This window comes from Labeo rohita, chromosome 5, assembly GCF_022985175.1.
Source record: "Labeo rohita strain BAU-BD-2019 chromosome 5, IGBB_LRoh.1.0, whole genome shotgun sequence".
NCBI lineage: Eukaryota > Metazoa > Chordata > Actinopteri > Cypriniformes > Cyprinidae > Labeo > Labeo rohita.
The window spans coordinates 41,154,154-41,173,464 of record NC_066873.1 but is presented as its reverse complement, the minus strand read 5'-3'; the positions used below and the strand labels follow the sequence as shown (position 1 = coordinate 41,173,464).

The window sequence follows — 19,311 nt, the reverse complement described above, 5'->3', positions numbered from 1 at the left end:
TTTGCAAAGTCAAACACACAGCCTTTCAAAGCCATTTAATAATGTGTGCACATATGCACTCAGTGTATATGCAACAGAAAGATTAATCCCTGTCCAAGTGTTTTGAGTGATAAAAGTTTTGTATTTGTAAAACTAGAGTCGCTGGTGTATTTTAATGCCCTTTGACAATTGCTTGTCAATGCGGAAGTATATAATGTTTCTGTTGTTCTCATTCCATTTCTTTTCAGACTGTGAAACAACGGTCAGTGTCGCCACCTTGTGGACAAACTGATTAGTGCAAAAAAAGTTCTGCTGCGCGTACATTGTACACGCCATTAGATAAATTGAGCTGCGCACAATATTTGTGCTACATGCACTATATCGTGCATGTCAAAACCGAAGTATTTGGGCTTAGTTTTTCTTGGCGTTGGTGATGATGATAGTAATGGTGAGAACGACGGTCAGTATGGCCACTAAGCTCATGATAAAAGCTCTGCACAGTGGGGTTCGCAAGATGGTGATCAGTAAGGACCTCTCTCTACCCCTGTCTCTGCCATGCGGACCCTCTGAGCCCGCTGGGTTCCCGACGTCCAGAGTCTGGCTGACAGTCTGCGTCAAGGCTGGGGCAGAGCTGGGCACTCTCTTCACCTGCAGTTTGCCTTTGTTGCGGTTGAAGCGGATGCTGTAGACGTGCTGCATGGCAGCCGGGAGATATGACAGCACCGTGGAGTCATTTGCTAGCTTGGGAAGACCCAAGTCGGGTAACGGGGTGTATGCGCGGCATAGAGGGCACTGGATGGTGTCGGGTTGGGTGGACTTCACGTTCATCCGCGCAAGACACTCCAGGCAAAAGGTGTGCTTGCATTGAAGTACCTTAGGGGTGTTGAAGACGTTGTTGAACTGGCAGAAACAAATGGCGCACTCCAGATCGGGGGGATCGATGTTGTCGTCCGCAGGTTTGTAGGGGTCACGGAGGTGGTTCGGGTCAGACTCCATGACAAGGGGAGGTGGTGTGGGACAGCAAAGTCAATGGGCATCTTCAAGATCCATGATGATGTAGCAAGTCTGAAGAAGTACAAGAACAGATTAGTTTTATAAGTTAGATTGGCTATTATTATTATTTTGCACCACCACCCATAGAAAAAAATATTAAAAATGCATATAAAAGTTGTACACTATAAATATTGCTGGCTTTCTGAGATATTTCTTATGTTCCTCTATGGCATCTGAAAAACATAAATAAATAAATAAATAAACCTGGCTTTGTACACCATGAATATTGTTGGTCTTTTGCTTATGTCTCTCTATTGCATCTGCCAAATCATAAATAAAAAGAAATAAAAATGAAATAAAATAAAATAAACCTGGCTTTGTACACAATGAATATTGTTGGTCTTTTGCTTATGTTTCTCTATTGCATCAGCCAAATCATAAATAAAAATAAATAAAAATGAAAATAAAATAAAATAAAATAAAAAATAAATAAAAATAAAACCTGGCGTTGTACACAGTGAATATTGATGGTCTTTTTGCTTATGTTCCCCTATTGTAAGTCGATTTGGATTAAAATTAAATTAAAACAAAACACCAGGCATTGTATGCAATGGATTTTTTTTTTTTTTTGGCTTTTATAATTGCTCATGTTCCTTTAAAATAAAATAAGACAAAAAAGACAATCCCATCTGTTGAGGGTGTTTTCACTGCTTTCAACAAATAGTTGCAAAACAAAACAAAACACCTGGCTTTGTACACAATAAATATTGTTGGTCTTCTTGCTTATATTTCTCTATCTGCAAAATAAAATAAAATTAAATAAAATTAAATTAAATAAAATAAACCTGGCTTTGTACACAATGAATATTGTTGATCTTTTGCTTATGTCTCTCTATTGCATCTGCCAAATCATAAATAAGGATAAATAAATAAAAATAAAATAAAATAAAACCTGGTTTTGTACACAATAAATATTGGTGGTCTTTTTGCTTATGTTCCCCTATTGTAAGTTGCTTTTGATTAAAAGCATCTGCTAAATGTACAATAGTCAAATTAAATTAAATTAAGACAAAACACCAGGCTTTGTACACAATGGAATTGGCTTCTAGAATTGCTCATGTTCCTTTAAAATAAAATAAAATAAGACATAAGATAAAAGATTAAAAAAAATAATAATAATCAAATAAAACCCTGGCTTTATACACAACAAGTATATTGTTGGCTGTGTGGCGAATTTCTTATATCCCACTTTGGATAAAAGCATCTGCTACAGTAAATGCATGAATGCAAATGTCAAACCAATACAATAAAATAACATGGTCATCATATTTTGGATGCTGGTGTGCTACAGTAGATTCCACACCAAGTTTTTTAACTAGCTTAGCATGCAAAACGTGCTTTTCCTTCTGGTTGACCAAAGCGCGAATTTATGAACAACACACTTGACTTCAGGTGGCTCTGGACGGACTATCGTTGTTACCTCTCTATAGGTATCACTTTCAAAGAATATTGTACGATTGGTAAACAGACTTGTTTGTCGTTCTGCCCACACACTAGATCTGCTCTCAATAACAGATTTGCCTTGGAAATATTGACAGGTTTCCATCAAAGAACGGCCCAAAACTATGCAAAGCAGCAGAAGGGTGTCCCATTTCTGACGCTCATAATGCAGATAGAGAGGACTGGGTTTCTTCATTAGAGGTTGCATCTGGATGACCTTTGGTTTGGTCTCAACTGGTCATAGTTTACTTTTATGATGATAGTATAGTCAAATATGATGATAATGGCGTCAGCATTTAAATCCAACGTGTTTCTTAGTCTTCTGACACCTATAATTCTATTATTATTTTGCTGCTTTACATTGTGCAAACAGGAAGCTGAGAATTTATTACCTTTTTGTCTATTTGTCCAGTCAGTTTTTGCACACACACACACCAAGTTAAAACATTTATCTATTCAATTTCCAAGTATCAGTTATATTATTAAGTTGGCTTTAGAAAAATGAAATGCTGAATCTATCTATCTATCTATCTATCTATCTATCTATCTATCTATCTATCTATCTATCCCTAGCAACTAGAATCATGTAGGAAACATGCTAGCAACACGCTAGTGACACGCTCATGTTAAAAACATGCTAGCAACATGCTAATATGCTTAAAAACATGCTAACAGCATGCTAATCATGTTAGAAACATGCTTGCAACGTGCTAATCATGCTAGAAACATGCCAGTAACTTGCTAATCATGCTAGCAACATTAATCCCTAGCAACTAGAATCATGTAAAAAAACATGCTAGTGACATGCTCATCATGTTAAAAACATGCTAGCAACATGCTAGTGACAAGCTCATGTTAAAAACATGCTAGAAACATGCTAATATGCTTAAAAACATGCTGACAAAATGTTAATCATGCTAGAAACATGCTAAGAACAGGCTAATCAGGTTAAAAACATGCTAGCAACACGCTTAGGTTAGAAACATGTTAGAAACAGTTTGATCAGGCTAGAAACATGCTAACAACATGCTAATCATGTTAGAAACATGCTAGAAACACGCTTGGAACTTGCTGATTGTTTTAAAACATGCCAGCAACATCCTGGCAACGTGCTAATCATGCAACATGTTAACAACTTGCTAATTATGTTAGAAACATGTTAGTAATTTGCTAATCATGCTAGAAACATGCTAGCAACATGCTAACAACTTCCTAATCATGCTTGAAACATGCTAGTAACTTGCTAAAAATGTTAGAATTATACTAACAACATGCTAATAACTTGCTAGCCACTTGTTAACCATGTTAGAAACATGTTAAATTGCTAATCATGCTAGAAACATAATAGCAACTTCCTAATCATGCTAGAAACATGCTAGCAATTTGCTAACCTTGCTAGAAACACGTTAGCAACTTACTAATCACATTAGAAACATGCTAGCAACATGCTAACAACTTCCTAATCATGTTTGAAACATGCTAGTAACTTGCTAAAAGTGCTAGAATTATACTAACAACATGCTAGTAACTTGCTAATCATGGTAACAACATACTAGAAACATGCTAGTAATATGCTGATCATGATAAATCTGCTAGCAACATGCTAATCATGCTAATAACATCCTAGTAACTTGCTAATCACGCTAGTAACATGTTAATATCATGCTCATAATATGCTAACAACATTATCTATCTATCTATCTATCTATCATCTCTGACAGACTGTATTGCCTTCAAAACATTCAAATTTTAACCTTTTAAAACTTTTAAAACTTTTTAACCTTTCTCAAACTTTCTAGTTGGCTTTCTCGAACCAACTTAATTTTTTTTAATCTAGTTTAATATAATGAACCTAAAAGTTTTGGATAAGAGATGCACAATACGTTTAGATGTACAAATCCTCCAACGTCTTGGTCTCAAAGTCTTCTTTTTTTAAATAGCATAATTCCATTTAACCTCATCGGTTTTCATTTAGTGATGCATTAACTATAGGCTTTGTGCTGTATATTCTTTCCCTTAACTATAATCAAGTAAATTAAAGTCACTTTTGTTGTACACTCACCAGTTATACTTGATACAAAGACATAAAAATACACTCATATAATATATAGATTCACAATTACTCACTCATCTCAAGACGTCTCGTCTTTTACCCTGTGAGGTGAGGCAGGTGTCCTGAACGCTGAGGCTGTAGTTTGCGTCTTTGCTGCCTGTGGGAGAGAATGAGATGTGTCAGTGTTTTTTCTCAGTGCCACCTTTCCCTCTTTGTGCATCTACTTCACTTCTCCTGACATGTTTTACATAGAAAAACAAAAACACCTGAAGTCACTTCACCACTTTCTTTTTTAGTCTCGCTCTACCTCTGCATTGAAAAGAATGGCAGCATTTGAATACTGGAGCAGCAGGCAGGAGGAAATGCACAGCGAGTAGTCAAATGCAGCCGCCAGGCAGATCAGCAGTGTAAACTCTACAATCCTGACCTGAAAAAGAGAGAAGCAAAAAGGGAATAGAGAATATGTACCTGAGCTAAAGTAAAGACTATGTGCCAAAAGCCTTCAATATTCACTTCGATGAAAAGTTACGCTGACAGTATGCATATATACATATACAAATATATATAAATGCATGCATTAATTCAGATTAAAACAACAAATAAAATTAAATTAAAAATTTGCAGTGGACATGTTGGTACAGTTCTATTTTTTTTGTATTTTAGGCTGTCAATTTAAAGCTGAAAATAAAATAAAATAAAATAAAATAATTACCAACCGGAAACTTTTGGTTTTGTTCATGCAAACATGTTCTTATTGGACATTCACATTCATAAGCAGCAAAGATCATGCTGCACATTTTATTCCACAGATGTTTCCATTTCCTGCTGTGACTGTATGCAAAAAAGGGCCAAAAAAGGTGTTCATTGAACTGAAATAATTTATTCACGTTATGTGCAAATACATAAACATTTCCTTCAAATTGATAACTCCACACCTCAGCATTTACATAATAGTCAAATAAACACATCACTGTAACCTTCACATCCTTCTGCACTATTAAAACAACATTATATAGTACATGAACATCCTTGTTGGGTTTGTTCGCCAATATTCTGCAAATGTTATAAAGTGGGTGCAAAACGTAATCTTATTTTAAAATATATGTCTTGCCATTGCATTATACAGCAAAATATAGCATCAAAGCAAGGATAAATATCATGTTGATAGTTAATGGGATGAACTACACCTGTGCAAACCTGATGACTTCAAAAAGCTTTCAAAATTTCCAAAACACCAGCTGATTTAAAGACACAATTTTAAAATAAATAAATTAAATTAAATTAGAACAAACCTCTGCCCCTCTCAACATAGGACAATAGTATTTTACAATGCATCAAATTAAATAAAAAAAATAAAATGCATACAATAAAAAGAAACAAATAAAATACATGAAATAAAATAATAAAATTAAATAAAATGAAATGCAGCTTTTTTTGCATTTCAAAAAGACATTTTGTTATCTAATGCAATGACATTCAGGCAGTTTTAAGTGTGATTTAAATGTACAGATATTTTTTGGGGGGGGGGTCACTGTATATTAATGCAAAAATAAAAGACATAAAACTAAATCTTTGGTTGGTATATTTGTGAAAAAATAGTTAAAAACAATCAAATTTGCTCATTACATGAAAAATCAACACTGCCATGGTGAGAAGACAGTATTTTCTGGAAAAACAAAAACAAAAAACATTCTTTTTGTTCTAGAACTCCTAGTAAAGAAAAAAAAAAAAAAAAAACATAAAAAAACAATCACATTGCATCACTAATTTTCGTTGACTTCACATTCTCCATTGTTTGATCACTTGTTTCTGGAAAAATATTGAGATCTGCTGTTTTTGTGTTGAATTTTCTAAAGGGCCACATCATTTCATAAGCATCCTCTCCCTCTCCTCAGTGTTTCTCAGTGTGTGAATACAAGTCTAGTCTGTTTACATAAATGCTTGAATGTGTTTATGAGCGTGTCTTTAAACTCTAGCAGCTTCTATGTGAAAAATGATTCAGCTTCCCATGTTGCCAAATACTCTGTGTGAATACAGCCATCAGTGAGAGAGAGTGAGATTTCATATACACGTGATTTGTGCATGAATGATTTTGGCAGTGAATAATTTTGACCTGCTAGCAATTACTTAATGAAAAGTGCAAATAAACGGTCACCAACAAGAGTGTAAAAAGTACAGGGAAATTATAGTCAGGGTAGAGTATGGGTACCTTTTTTCCCTCTAAATTGTACTCAACTGTAAGTCAAAGTATCCAGCTGAAAATATATTTGTGGGAATGCATAAAAAAGGACATTTAACTACACTAAACTACATTTAATTGTAGTTAAGCATTAGGTACCAAAAAGAATCATTTTCAGCTTTAGAAATAGATGAGATGAACAAGATTGTGCCATTAACATTAATATTTGATGTATAAACTTTGTTAACTTTTTACTTACATTTTTTTACTTTCCATTTTAATTATTCAAGACAAATTAAGCCCAGTCCAAACCTTATACCTAAAGTCAATTTTGCACATCTTATCATCGGTATAACGGTGGTTATAACACAAGTGGATTAGTCAAATTCTTCACAATGTTAAATGTTGTTGTGGCCGATTATATTTCAGTTTAATGGATTTGGCAGTTTTAAATATTCACAATATATATACATGCTGTATATACAGGTGCATCTCAAAAATTAGAATATTGTGAAAAAGTTTATTTTTTGTTTGTAACTTTTTGTTTTCATTTTTTGTTTGTAACTTATTTCAAAAACTGAAACTTTCATATATTCTAGATTCATTATATGTAAAGTAAAACATTGCTAAAGTGTTTTGTTTTAATTTTGATGATTAGAGCTTGAAAGTCAAAAATTCAGTATCTCAAAATATTGGAATATTTCCTAAGACAAATAAAAAAAACGGATTTGCAAAACAGAAAAGATTCTTAATGGGGTTCAGGTCAGGCTTGTTGGCTAGCCAATCAAGCACAGTAATATCATGGTCAGCAAACCGCTTAGAAGTGGCTTTGGCACTGTGGGCAAGTCCTGCTGGAAAAGAAAATCAGCACCTCCATAAAGCTTGTCAGCAGATGGAAGCATAAAGTGCTCCAAAATCTCCTGGTAGACGGCTGCATTGACTTTGGACTTGATTAAACACAGCAGACCAACACCAGCAGATGACACTGCACCCCAAAACATTACTGACTTCAGAAACTTAAAGCAGCTTGGATTCTGTGCCTCTCCAGTCTTCCTCCAGACTCTGGGATCATGATTTCAACATGAAATGCAAAATGTACTTTTATCTGAAAAGAGGACTTTTGACCACTGAACAACAGTCCATTTAATTTTCTTCTTAGCCCATGTAAGATGCTTCTGACGTTTCTGTTTCAGAAGTGGCTTGGTAGCCTTTTTCCTGAAGACGTCTGAGCATGGTGACTCTTGAAGCGCAGCTTTATTCTACTCCTTGTGAAACTCTCCCAAGTGTTTGAATCGGCTTTGCTTGACAGTATTCTCAAGCTTGTGGCCATCCCTGTTGCCTGTGCACCTTTTCCTACCCAATTTCTTCCTTCCAGTCAACTTTGCATTTAATATGCTTTGATACAGCACTCTGTAAACAGCCACCCCTTTCAGTAATGACCTTCTGTGACTTACTCTCTTTGTGGAGGGTGTGAATTGTTTTCTGGACCATTGCCATGTCAGCAGTCTTCCCCATTATTGTGGTTTCAAAGAATAAGAGATACCCGAAATGTATACTGTAGGGATGGACATTTAATGAAACTTAAATGAAAATATTCTAATATTTTGAGATACTGGATTTTTGACTTTCATGAGCTGTAAGCTCTAATCATCAAAATTAAAACAAAAAACCTTTAGAAAAGTGTTACTTTACATGTTATAAATCTAGAATACATGAAAGTTTCAGTTTTTTTAAATAAGTTGCAAACAAAAAATGAATTATTTGAGATGCACCTGTATATACACACACAAAAACCATGACAACTTTGTATTTTGAAGCTCTAAATTGTAGGGACTATTAAATGTGATTTTTAAGTTAAGACTAGGAGTATTCAGTTTCAACAATAGTCAAAGTGAAGTATAAACTTTGTAAAATAATAATTTAACATATAATTAAGTACAATTTTTCCTATACTTTACACCCTTGGCTTCCAAAAACATATTATTCAGTTATTCAAGTTATTCAGCAACCAAGCACAAGTTGAGTGGCATTTTATTGCCCACATTTGTTCACACAGTAACACACATTCACAGAAAAAAACAGCACCCATCTTGTCTCCAATCATTTTTGACCATGAATCAAGCCATATTTGCAAAATGCCATACTGTAAATCATTTCTGCAGGCAGGGAATTTTTTTAGACACTCAGTCTCAAGTAAATAAATTACGTTTCACACCCTTTAATGGTTTGTGTAGTCAGGCGTCATACACTACATAGTCAAAAATATGTGGATAATGTTGGAACATATAGACACATTTGGACATGTAAAGACTTGATTTTACGGTCTTGTTAGTAATAAGGCGTGGCTGAAATAGCCAACCTGTTAGGAACAGTTCACCCAAAAATAAAAAATTGGCTGAAAATGTACTCAACCTTAGGCCGTAGATGAGTGTTTCTTCATTAGAGTATCATTTTGCAACACTTGCTCACCAATGGATCCTGTGCAGTGAATGGGTGCAGTCAGAATGAGAGTCCAAACAGCTGATAAAAACATCACAATAATCCACACGACTCCAGTCTATCAGCTAACATCTCGTGAAGTGAAAAGCTGCATGTTTGTAAGAAACAAATCTATCAAGGCGTTTTAACTTTAAACCATTGTTTCTGACCAAAAATAGTCCATATTTCATTAAAATGCTTCTTCCTGTGAACAAGTTCATCCCCTATTGTCCTCTCATATTGAAATCAAATTTGTTTAGAGCTGTTTTGATCGGTCTTCGCTTGTAAACAGTGCTTAATCTGTGCATATTTCTCCCCTGAAGATGACTTTTTCCATTAGAGGTGGAGATATTATGGATTATGGACTCATACTTTGACCGGAAGCAACAGTTAAATGAAAACCTGTTTATAATAAACACATCTTTTTGTTTAGCAAGACATTAACTGATGGACAGGAGTTGTGTGGATTACTTGTTGTGGATTACTTATGTTTTTATCAGCTGTTTGGACTTATTCACGGCAGAGTGATGCAAGTGATGCAATGCTACATTTCTCCAAATTTGTTCTGATGAAGAAACAAACTCTTCTACATGGTTGCACTGACGGTGAGTAAATTTAGCAAATTTTCATTTTTGCATGACCCATTTGTTTAAAAGAATAGGGTATCAACATACTTTGGAAACGTAGTGTACAGTCTCATTTCCAGGAGTTCCAGTTATTAAATTTGTTCGTTTTATCTCATCAGTTTGCATTTCCAGGCGGTCCAGATAGACGTTAGAAGCGAGCCACTTCAGTGAGGCTGGGCACTGCTCCCTGATCTAGATGTAGCTGGTGCAGTCCTGTGTTAAAACTGGCACACAGGAGACTGGTGGAGTCACACGGAGCCAGAGACACCAAAGGTCCCGAACCGTCCAGCGTTAATGTGTACAAACATGCTGAAGAGAGAATATGGAGGAGACAAGAATCAAACCATTTAGATTTTAAGCGGATGTGGTGCTTTTTTCCATGATTATACCAGCTTGACACGTTTAACATAAGCTGTTTGTTTCAGAAAACATGACACACATGAAATATAATGTGAAAGGGTGTCAACTGTTGCCTTTGATATTGTTATTTAAAGGAAAAGTGTGGCATTTTCTTATATTTGGGAAACAGGGGAACCATTTGCATTTAAATTCCACTTATCAAAAACCTGGCTAAAATGTATTCATTTTCACAGTAAATCTCAGCTCTTAAAGAGTGGTTAATACAGTTGAAGTCAAAAGTTTACATACACCTTGCAGAATCTGCAAAATGTTAATTATTTTATCAAAATAGGAGGGATCATACAAAATGAATATTATATTTTTATTCAGTACTGGCCTGAATAAGATATTTCACATAAAAGACGTTTACATATAGTCCACAAGAGAAGGTAATCATTGAATTTATAAGAATGACCCTGTTCAAAAGTTTACATACACTTGATTCTTAATATTGTTTGTTACCTGAATGGTCCACAGCTGTTTTTTTTAGTGATAGTTGTTCATGAGTCCCTTGTTTGTCCTGAACAGTTAAACTGGCTGCTGTTCTTCAGAAAAATCCTTCACGTCCCACAAAACCACAAGTTTTTCAGCATTTTACTGTATTTGAACCCTTTTCAACAGTGACTGTATGATTTTGAGATCCATCTCTTCACACTGAGGACAACTGAGGGACTCACATGCAACTATTACAGAAGGTTCACACACTAACTGATGCTTCAGAAGGAAACACGATACATTAAGAGCCAGGGGTTAAAAATTTTTGAATTTAAAGATCAGGGTAAATTTTATTATTTTATCTTCTGGGAAACATGTAAGTATCTTCTGTAGCTTTTGAAGTACAGTACTAAATATGTATATTATGTTTTAATATACTTTAAAATATAATTTATTCCTATTAATTACACCAGTCATCAGTGCCACATGATCCTTCAGAAATCATTTTAATATGCTGATTTGCTTCTCAAGAAACATGGTAAAAAGAGTTGTGCCACCTACATTTTTGAGATTTTTTTTTCTTCTTTCAGAATTATTTTATGAATAGAAACTTCAAAAGAACAGCATTTAATTGAAAAATAAATCTTTAGTAACATAAAAGTCTTTACTGTTATTAATGATCAATTTAATATATCATTGCTAAATATAAGTTTAAATATCCTAAAAAAACAAACACACAAACAAACAAACAAAAAAACCTACAGACCCAAAACTTTTAACAGTAGTGTACATATGATATATTTAACAAATATTGATATTTTTTTTATTTAATTTATTATTAATACTAAAATAATTACTATTTGGCATGTATTTAAATATTTATATTCAGTTATGGGGAGATGGGCTCCCCATACCTAAACATCTAAAAGTTTTCTGACTTGACTTCCATAAACAGGAAGCTGGCTTATTACCCCATGAGCCAGCTGGCCAATTCAGTGGTTTATGTTCAGAAGTGTATTTGTGTGTTACCTGCAGTGTTCTGGTCCCATATTTTTACTGAGCTGTCATAAGACGATGACACAACGAGGGCAGGACATCCGGGACGGGGAGGCACAAACACGCAGCACGCTGTGGTCTGCAGGTGTCCTCTGTATTCGGTCACCTTACAGCCGGGCTGTCTGAGGTCCCACAGCTATACACAAGCATAAACACACAAGTGTATAAATTTATGTACACGCACGACTTGCAGCATCCGTACACAAACTCACCGTGGCCTCACATCCCTGACCGCCGAAACCATTACTGGACGACAGCAGGTGGTAACAGTTCGAGCTGATATCACAGTGTGTCTGGATGTACTGCTTTGCCGGAAATGTGTTAGTGACCTGCCAGGTACGGCTATCCCACACCCTGAGACACACACCAACACACAAATCAAAATCATTAATATACCGCATGTCATAATATACATTGTTTCAAGGCTTGCTCACCAGTGGATCCTCTGCAGCGAATGGGTGCTGTCAGAATGAGAGTTCAAACAGCTTATAAAAACATATAGCACTGTTTACAAGTGAAAACAGTCCGAAATAGTTCTAAACAAGTACATCAGTGGATTTTGATATGATTGACTTTTCTCTACTGGAGGAAGCGTTATTATGAATTACGGACTCGTAATTTGGCAGGAAGCAGTTGTATAAAGTTAAAAAGCCCTGATGGATGGATTTGTTGCTTATAAATATGCAGCTTTTCAATTCACAAGATGTTAACTGATGGACTTCAGTTGTGTGAAATACTAGTGGATTTCTGTGATGTTTTTATCAGCTGTTTGGACTCTCATTCTGACGGCACCCATTCACTGCAGAGGATCCATTGGTGAGCAAATGATGCAATGCTAATTTTCTCCAAATCTGTTCTGATCATGATGGCCTAAGGGTGAGTATATATTTAAAAAATGTTAATTTTTGGGTAAACTATTCCTTCATTATTTAATAGAGCTATGCTGATATTAACAAACAATAAACAGTTGTATATGAATAACCAACCTTACCAAAGACTAAAAAAGTACTGTAACAAATGAATTAGGGATGTTCATTTTAACTGGATAAAGAATTTTGACCAATTAATACAATCAGTTAAACGGTTTAAAAGGTCACTTAATTTTGTTTCAGTAATTTATCAAAATATTTTAAAACGTTTGCTGCATGGTTAAAATAAAATTGCATTTTGAGAGAGAGAGAGGAAAAAAAGACAAAATCGCATAGGCCTATAAGTCGCATTTTATTATAACATTCAGAAATAGACCTAATGCAGATGCAAAATGTTTACAAACACTATAAACATAGCTAGGCTATGCTATTTTAGTTCCCCTCACTCCACAACAAATCCTTTCAATTTAACAGTATTCAGAAAAAAACAAGAATGAAAATATAAGAAGCTAGGCTATATAAACGACAAGCCAAAACAAATGTATTTATTTATATTATTTATTATGTAAACCTGGTTTTGTACTTCACTCACATTCAAATATCCAGATTAAACAAATTGTTCGGTATAATATCACGGCAGTATGGTGATAACGATTAACGGCACAGATTTAAACAGAGTGTTTGGTTGACTGTATTTTATTATGATAATGAATTAGCTGCATTGTCAAGTTAGCAATGCTTAACTGTGTGTGCGTGTGCGGCGCCAGCACAATCACTTGATTTTTTTCCTTCTATAACAGTGGAAACAATTTCTCCTTATAGTCGTGCAGATAAATTAAACTGTAAATGGTTTGCTATTATTTGCGTACATTCACAATAAAAACAAATCGTTGTGCTTTGGTAAAATAAAGAAAAATAGGATGCCACTTTCAGCCGTCTTGGATTTCTTTCGTGCACCACCAAAATAAACCAAAACACTGCATACTAGCTACTTGTTGCACAGTTTTTTCTTTTGTTTTGTTAATTTAGTAAAACATATTTATTGTATAGGCCTATTCATTCATTATATATATAGCCAAGCTTTACGATGTTTTTCTCCGCTTGCAGAAGCGATGCAGGTATGTGATGTGACCGTGTGAATCATCATGTTCTGTTGTTTGCTGCTTTTTGTGCATGTAAAATGAATCCCTGGAAAACTAATGTATTTTTAATGGGTTACAGACACTTATCCTTTCCAATTTAACTCAATTCTAATTTAAAATAATCTTTTCGGTTAACGGGCGTCAGTTGTCAGTTAGGACTTCATACACAGAGCTATACTGTGATATAATCTACACAATCATGCAGCTTATTTGATTAGCAAATATTTCCAGAGAAATGCATCTCTGCAAACAACAACCGTTCACCAACACAAAAGATCATATGACATATCAGCAATTTTCTGACCTGATAGTTTTGTCTTCTGAGGTTTGGACAATAGATGTGCTTCCTGGCACCCAACACAAATGGGTCACCTGAAATAGGACAGGACATGTTCATGTTCAGTGACGTGAAAGTATATTAACACATACGCAAGAACATCAGGGGCCGGTTGCATAAAAGGTTTAGACTAGTCTTAAAAGTTAGTCATCTTTTTTTTTCTTTAAAGGAGAAGTCCAAGTCTAAAACAAAAACTGACATATAATGTACTCACCTCCAAGATGTTCATGTCTTTCTTTCTTCAGTCGTAAAGAAATTACGTTTTTTGAGGAAAACATTTCAGCATTTTTCTCCATATAATGGACTGATATGGTGCCCTGATTTTGAACTTGCAAAATGCAGTTTAAATGCGGCTTCAAGCGATCCCAGAAAAAAATTCTGAAATGTTTTCCTCAAAAAACATAATTTTTTTACGACAGAACAAAGAAAGACATTAACATCTTGAATGACAAGGGGGTGAGTACATTATATGTGAATCTTTGTTTTGGAAGTGGACTTCTCCTTTAAGACTGGTCAAATTTTTTTAAATTCAGTTACATAAAAATATAAGACTGATTACCCCTTAGTTAACTGTTAGTTAGTCAAACTAGTTTATAAGACAGGGTCAACATAGAGGCTAAGTTTATGCAACTGGCCCCAGAACATAGTCAATGAAGACAGCCTTTCTAACCAGGTTACGTGAGATGGTGTTTTTCTGCAGACATTCTCCCGACTCAATGTCCCAGAGGCGCATGGAGTTATCCCTAGAGCCCGTGCACAGCTTTGAGCCGTCTACAAATGAATAAAACCACATTACAGGACTGTGATTGAGATTTTCTTGTTCATTGTGTGTTATTGTTTGAGGGGTTGTTCACCTGGGCTTACCGCTACCCCGTTAACTACGAGCTCATGGCCACAAAACTCCTGGACGGGTTGTGTATCTCGACCCAAATCCCACATCAGCACCGTCTTATCACGGGACGCACTGAAGATCAAGGAACTTCCTTTAAAACAGCATAACTAAACAAAAACAGAGAGATTTATGTACACAGTACATAAAACACTTACTCATTGTGTCATCTCTATGCGTGTGAAATGATTAAGCAATGTTTGTTTTATTCAATTTTGCTCCACTAATGAAAACTAATCTAAAATAAGTCCAAGCTTTGCTTGTCAAATCAAATTAGAAGAATTAACTGTAATTTTATTACCTTTGTAATCTCTCTGTTGTGGCCCTGGAAAGATTTACACCGCTTTCCAGCTCTCCAGTCATAGACAACAACCGCCTGACCAAAAACAATCAGAAGTAAAAATGCAAATCATATTAAAATGGACATAATGTCAATTAATGAAACAGATATATACACTGCTGTTCAAAAGATTTTTTATGTTTAAGAAGTCACATATGCTCATCAAAGCTCATCAAAGAAAAAAGGTAATATTATGAATATTATTGCAATTTAAAATAACAGTTTTATATTTTAACATAATTCAAATATAATTTCTGTGATGCAAAGCTGAACTTTCACCATACATTACTTTAGTCTTCAGTGTCACACAATGCTTCAGAAATCTTTCTAATATGCTGATTTATTATCAATGTTAGAAACAATTGTGCTGCATTTTCTGAACCTGTGATACTTTTTTCAGGATTCTTCAATGAATAAAAAGTTAAAAAGAACAGCATTTATTCAAAATAGAAATCTTTCTAACAATCTAAGTATTTACTATCACTTTTAATCAATTTAATGCATCCTTGCTGAATTAAAGTATTAATTTCTTTCAAAGAAAGAAAGAAACCAAAAATGTACTGACCCCAAACTTTGAACAGTAGTGCATATTGTTACAAAAGATTCTATTTTAAATAAATGCTGTTCTTTTTAATGTTTTATTCATCAAAGAATCCTGAAAATAGTATCACAGGTTCCAAATAAATAAATAAATAAAAATAAAAAATAAGCAGCACAACTGTTTCCAACATTGATAATAAATCAGCATATTAACATATTAATATATACACTGAAGACTAGAGTAATGATGCTAAAAATTCAGATTTGGATTACAAGAATAAATTATATTTTAAAGAATATTAAAACAAAACCACCATTTTAAATTGTAATACTATTTCACAATATTATTGCAGTTTTTGTCTGCGTTTTTAATCAAATAAACGCCTTGATGAGCAGAAAAGTCTTGTTTAAAAAACTTGAAATTTTTCAAATAACATTTATAGGTTATTTATTGAATTAGTGTTTATTTTTATATATTGTCATTTTTATTACTTTGTATATATGTATATATAATTAGGAATTTTAGTACTTTAGTAATTTTAGTACTTTAGCTTTAACTTACTTTTATTTGAGGCAACAATTTCTAATTTTCATTGAAATTTTTCAATTAATATTTTATACTTTACTTTAATGAACAAAAATGACTCTTGATATAGTTTTAGTTAACAATATATGGCTCACTTGTAGTGTTTCGCAGCACAGTTTTCCAACGTTACTGGGTAATACCAATTTCTTTGAAGAATAACAAATGATAAAATCCTGTGCAATGCCACCAACCATTTTTACCTACTTTATGTGTAGCCAAGGTGGGCAGAGCTTAGTAAAAGGTGAATTATTTGTGCAATTCATCCAACATAACACCACTCATTAATCTCCAAACCTCCCTCCTATTCAAAGCATCTCCAGCTCACCTGGTCATGCCCTCCTGACACACACAGGTCAGCGGTCAGGCTGACGACACAGTTGATGGCATCTGTGTGAGCGGGTTCATACTGCACTACCTGGTGCACAGGTGCAGGCTCCGCCCCCTCTTTGGCCCTGTCAACAATACAGCCTCAATGAGCATAAATTCATCACAACCAGCTGTCAAAACATCACTGCTCATCCATATCTCACTTGTAAAGGTCCGAGCGCCGCCGAAACTTGCTCTGTAGTTTTCCCATGCCTATATGGGCATCTAATCACCCGATATCAGGAGGCCTTACTCATCTCTCCACAGCGCAAGCCATCTTCAGACTCTTTTGGGATCTGTGAGAATTACAGTTTTTTATATGCTAATGAAGACGTCAGGTCCCTAGCAAGCTCACAAGGGAGCTATTACCTGGCAAGAACAGATGCTGATGTTGTCTCTAGCATAAGCTGGTAATCAGTTATGTATCGGGTTCAGTTATGTATGGGACACAGCTTGCATCTGAGAGCTCCAGGAAGACAAGGGAGGGCGACCTGAATCCTATTAAGTGCATTAGTGCCTCATCGCATTAGGTAACAAGTAAGATGCAATATGGCAATATTTGGCCAAACCAATATCTCCATCTCCTGCGATAAACCTTTAGATATGAAACAGCTATACAGAGAGAGAGAGAGAGAGAGAGAGAGAGAGAGAGAGAGAGACAGACAGACAGAGATAGAGAGATAGAGAGAGAGAGAGAGAGAGAGAGAGAGAGAGAGACGTACAGGTGCAAAATGCATAGGCAAATCAGCAAGAACCTTATCACATACATGCAACATCGTTTTTACTCCATGCATTTGCTATGCAACTACATGAGACACACGTAGATGCGCATAAAAGTTCGCGAAACCAAAACAAAACTTACCGTCCCAAGCCTTAAGACGCTTAGCCGGATATCCCAGTCAGTGTGTCAGTGTTATTGTGAACGGCTCGCATGTGTGTGTGTGATGTCAGAGCTTGTAGAAAGTACGTGAACGAAGGATTTATCTCGCATAGTGATCCGTTTCAGCTATAAATCTTCCGGGGCTCCTCGCGTTCAGCTTCTCTATGGGCGACGCTTTCCCAGTTACCAAGCGCACGGAGGTCACGTGCGCGCATAGAAGGCGGGGCTTCAGGTCACATGGATTAAATTTAAACGAAAGAAATAAATAAAAAATACCAAATTAAACTCAAATTATGACATTGTAATACCATTCATTTAAACTTGTGGTCACAAAACATACACATCAAAATAAATAAATATAAATACAGGAATATTTCAATCTTCACTCTAAAAATGCTGGGTTAAAAACAACCCAGCGCTGGGTAAATAATGGACAAACCCAGCTATTGGGTTACTATTTTCAAGAGCTGGCTTAAAATGAACCCAAAATAGGTTATAAATTAAAAAGCAGACATATAAATACTAGAGGCATTAGCAATACTTAAAAGGTGAACATTTATTAATAAGCTATATAAAAACGTTTATTAAATTATTATTTATTCAACTTATTAATAAATGTTTATTTATTGAACATAGTAATACATGTTAATTTCCAACCTGTTTTGGGTTTAAGCAATAGATGAGTTAAATAAAACTACCCAGAAGGCTGGGTTAAACATTTAACCCAACCGCTGGGTCAAAACAACCCAATTCCTGCGTTTCTCCATATTTAACCCAGCATTTTTAGAGTGTTATATCAAAAATAAGTCACATACATTATATCAATTTTTAACAACAGATATGTCTTTTCAGCTTTATTGCAGTTCTTTATAGAAATTAAAGAATAAAGATTCTTTAATTCATTGGAAAATAGTCTAATATTAATTCAATCTTAGGAATAAACAAACAAACAAATAAACAAACAAATAAATAAAAATAAAAAATGATGCTGTGAATGGGAAAATATGTTACTAAAAAGTAATTATGTGCCCTCTGTTCAGCAGAATATTTTTAAATAAATAAATAAATAAATAATATAAAATTACATTTAAATTGACATTATAATACTATTCATTTAAATTTGTAAAATTACAAAACATATACATCAATTTATGGATAATAATTATCAAACAGGAACATCTCAGTCTTACATCAAAAATAAGTCAAATAATCATTACATAAATTATCTTTTTTTTAACAACAGATATTGCCTTCTCAGCTTTATTGTTGTTCTTTATAGAAATTAAAGAATACAAATTCTTTAATTCAGTTGAAAATAGTCTAATATCAATTAAAATTAAGATAAAGAAATTATGCTTTGAATGGGAAAAATGTGTTTAGGGACAAAATATCTGTAAATGTCATGCTAAAAAAAAGTAATTATGTACCCTCTATTCAGCAAGAATAATTTTAAATAAATAAAAAAAAAAAAAAATACAAAATTACATTTAAATTATGACATTCTAATACTATTCATTTAAATTTGTAAAGTTACAAAACATATACACCAATTTATGCATAATAATAATTAAACAGGAATGTGTAAATCTCATATAAAAAGTCAAATAACCATTATGTCAATTATCTTTTTATAACAACATGTCTTCTGCTTTATTATTGATATT

The 19,311-nt window shown here is 34.4% G+C and overlaps 2 protein-coding genes across 4 annotated transcripts; both read right to left on the bottom strand.

Annotated features, from left to right (window-relative positions):
* Positions 1 to 4,820, bottom strand: LOC127165845 (E3 ubiquitin-protein ligase RNF183). Its single transcript, XM_051110766.1, has 2 exons — positions 4,600 to 4,820; positions 1 to 1,044 (listed from the first exon to the last, which is right to left on the bottom strand). Exon 2 carries the CDS (start codon positions 973 to 975, stop codon positions 391 to 393), a length of 585 nt encoding a protein of 194 aa, XP_050966723.1. The 5' UTR covers positions 976 to 1,044; positions 4,600 to 4,820; the 3' UTR covers positions 1 to 390.
* A 1,424-nt stretch (positions 4,821 to 6,244) lies between these two features.
* wdr31 (WD repeat domain 31) lies at positions 6,245 to 17,821 on the bottom strand. Of its 3 annotated transcripts, XM_051108677.1 has the most exons (11): positions 17,630 to 17,821; positions 17,137 to 17,379; positions 16,932 to 17,063; positions 16,727 to 16,853; positions 15,237 to 15,311; positions 14,901 to 15,045; positions 14,717 to 14,817; positions 14,014 to 14,081; positions 11,911 to 12,052; positions 11,672 to 11,834; positions 6,245 to 10,117 (listed from the first exon to the last, which is right to left on the bottom strand). In XM_051108677.1, the coding sequence occupies exons 3-11, from the start codon at positions 16,976 to 16,978 to the stop codon at positions 9,957 to 9,959; spliced, it is 1,029 nt and encodes a 342-aa protein (XP_050964634.1). In that variant the 5' UTR covers positions 16,979 to 17,063; positions 17,137 to 17,379; positions 17,630 to 17,821; the 3' UTR covers positions 6,245 to 9,956. The 3 variants fall into 3 exon arrangements, with proteins under 3 accessions (XP_050964634.1, XP_050964635.1, XP_050964636.1); XM_051108678.1 differs by having other exon boundaries at positions 16,932 to 17,379; XM_051108679.1 differs by lacking the exon at positions 17,137 to 17,379.
* Between the last annotated feature and the right edge of the window lie 1,490 nt (positions 17,822 to 19,311).

What these genes read in the sequence shown, in the direction of transcription:
- LOC127165845 (XM_051110766.1), bottom strand. Translation starts at nt 975, where the DNA reads ATGGAGTCTGACCCGAACCACCTCCGTGACCCCTACAAACCTGCGGAC.
- wdr31 (XM_051108678.1), bottom strand. Translation starts at nt 16,978, where the DNA reads ATGGGAAAACTACAGAGCAAGTTTCGGCGGCGCTCGGACCTTTACAA. An exon ending in TGTCAGGAGGGCATGACCAG is followed by an intron (nt 15,312 to 16,726) that starts GTGAGCTGGAGA and finishes GTTTTTGGTCAG; the next exon opens with GCGGTTGTTGTCTATGACTG. An exon ending in ACACCATCTCACGTAACCTG is followed by an intron (nt 14,082 to 14,716) that starts GTTAGAAAGGCT and finishes GTCCTATTTCAG; the next exon opens with GTGACCCATTTGTGTTGGGT.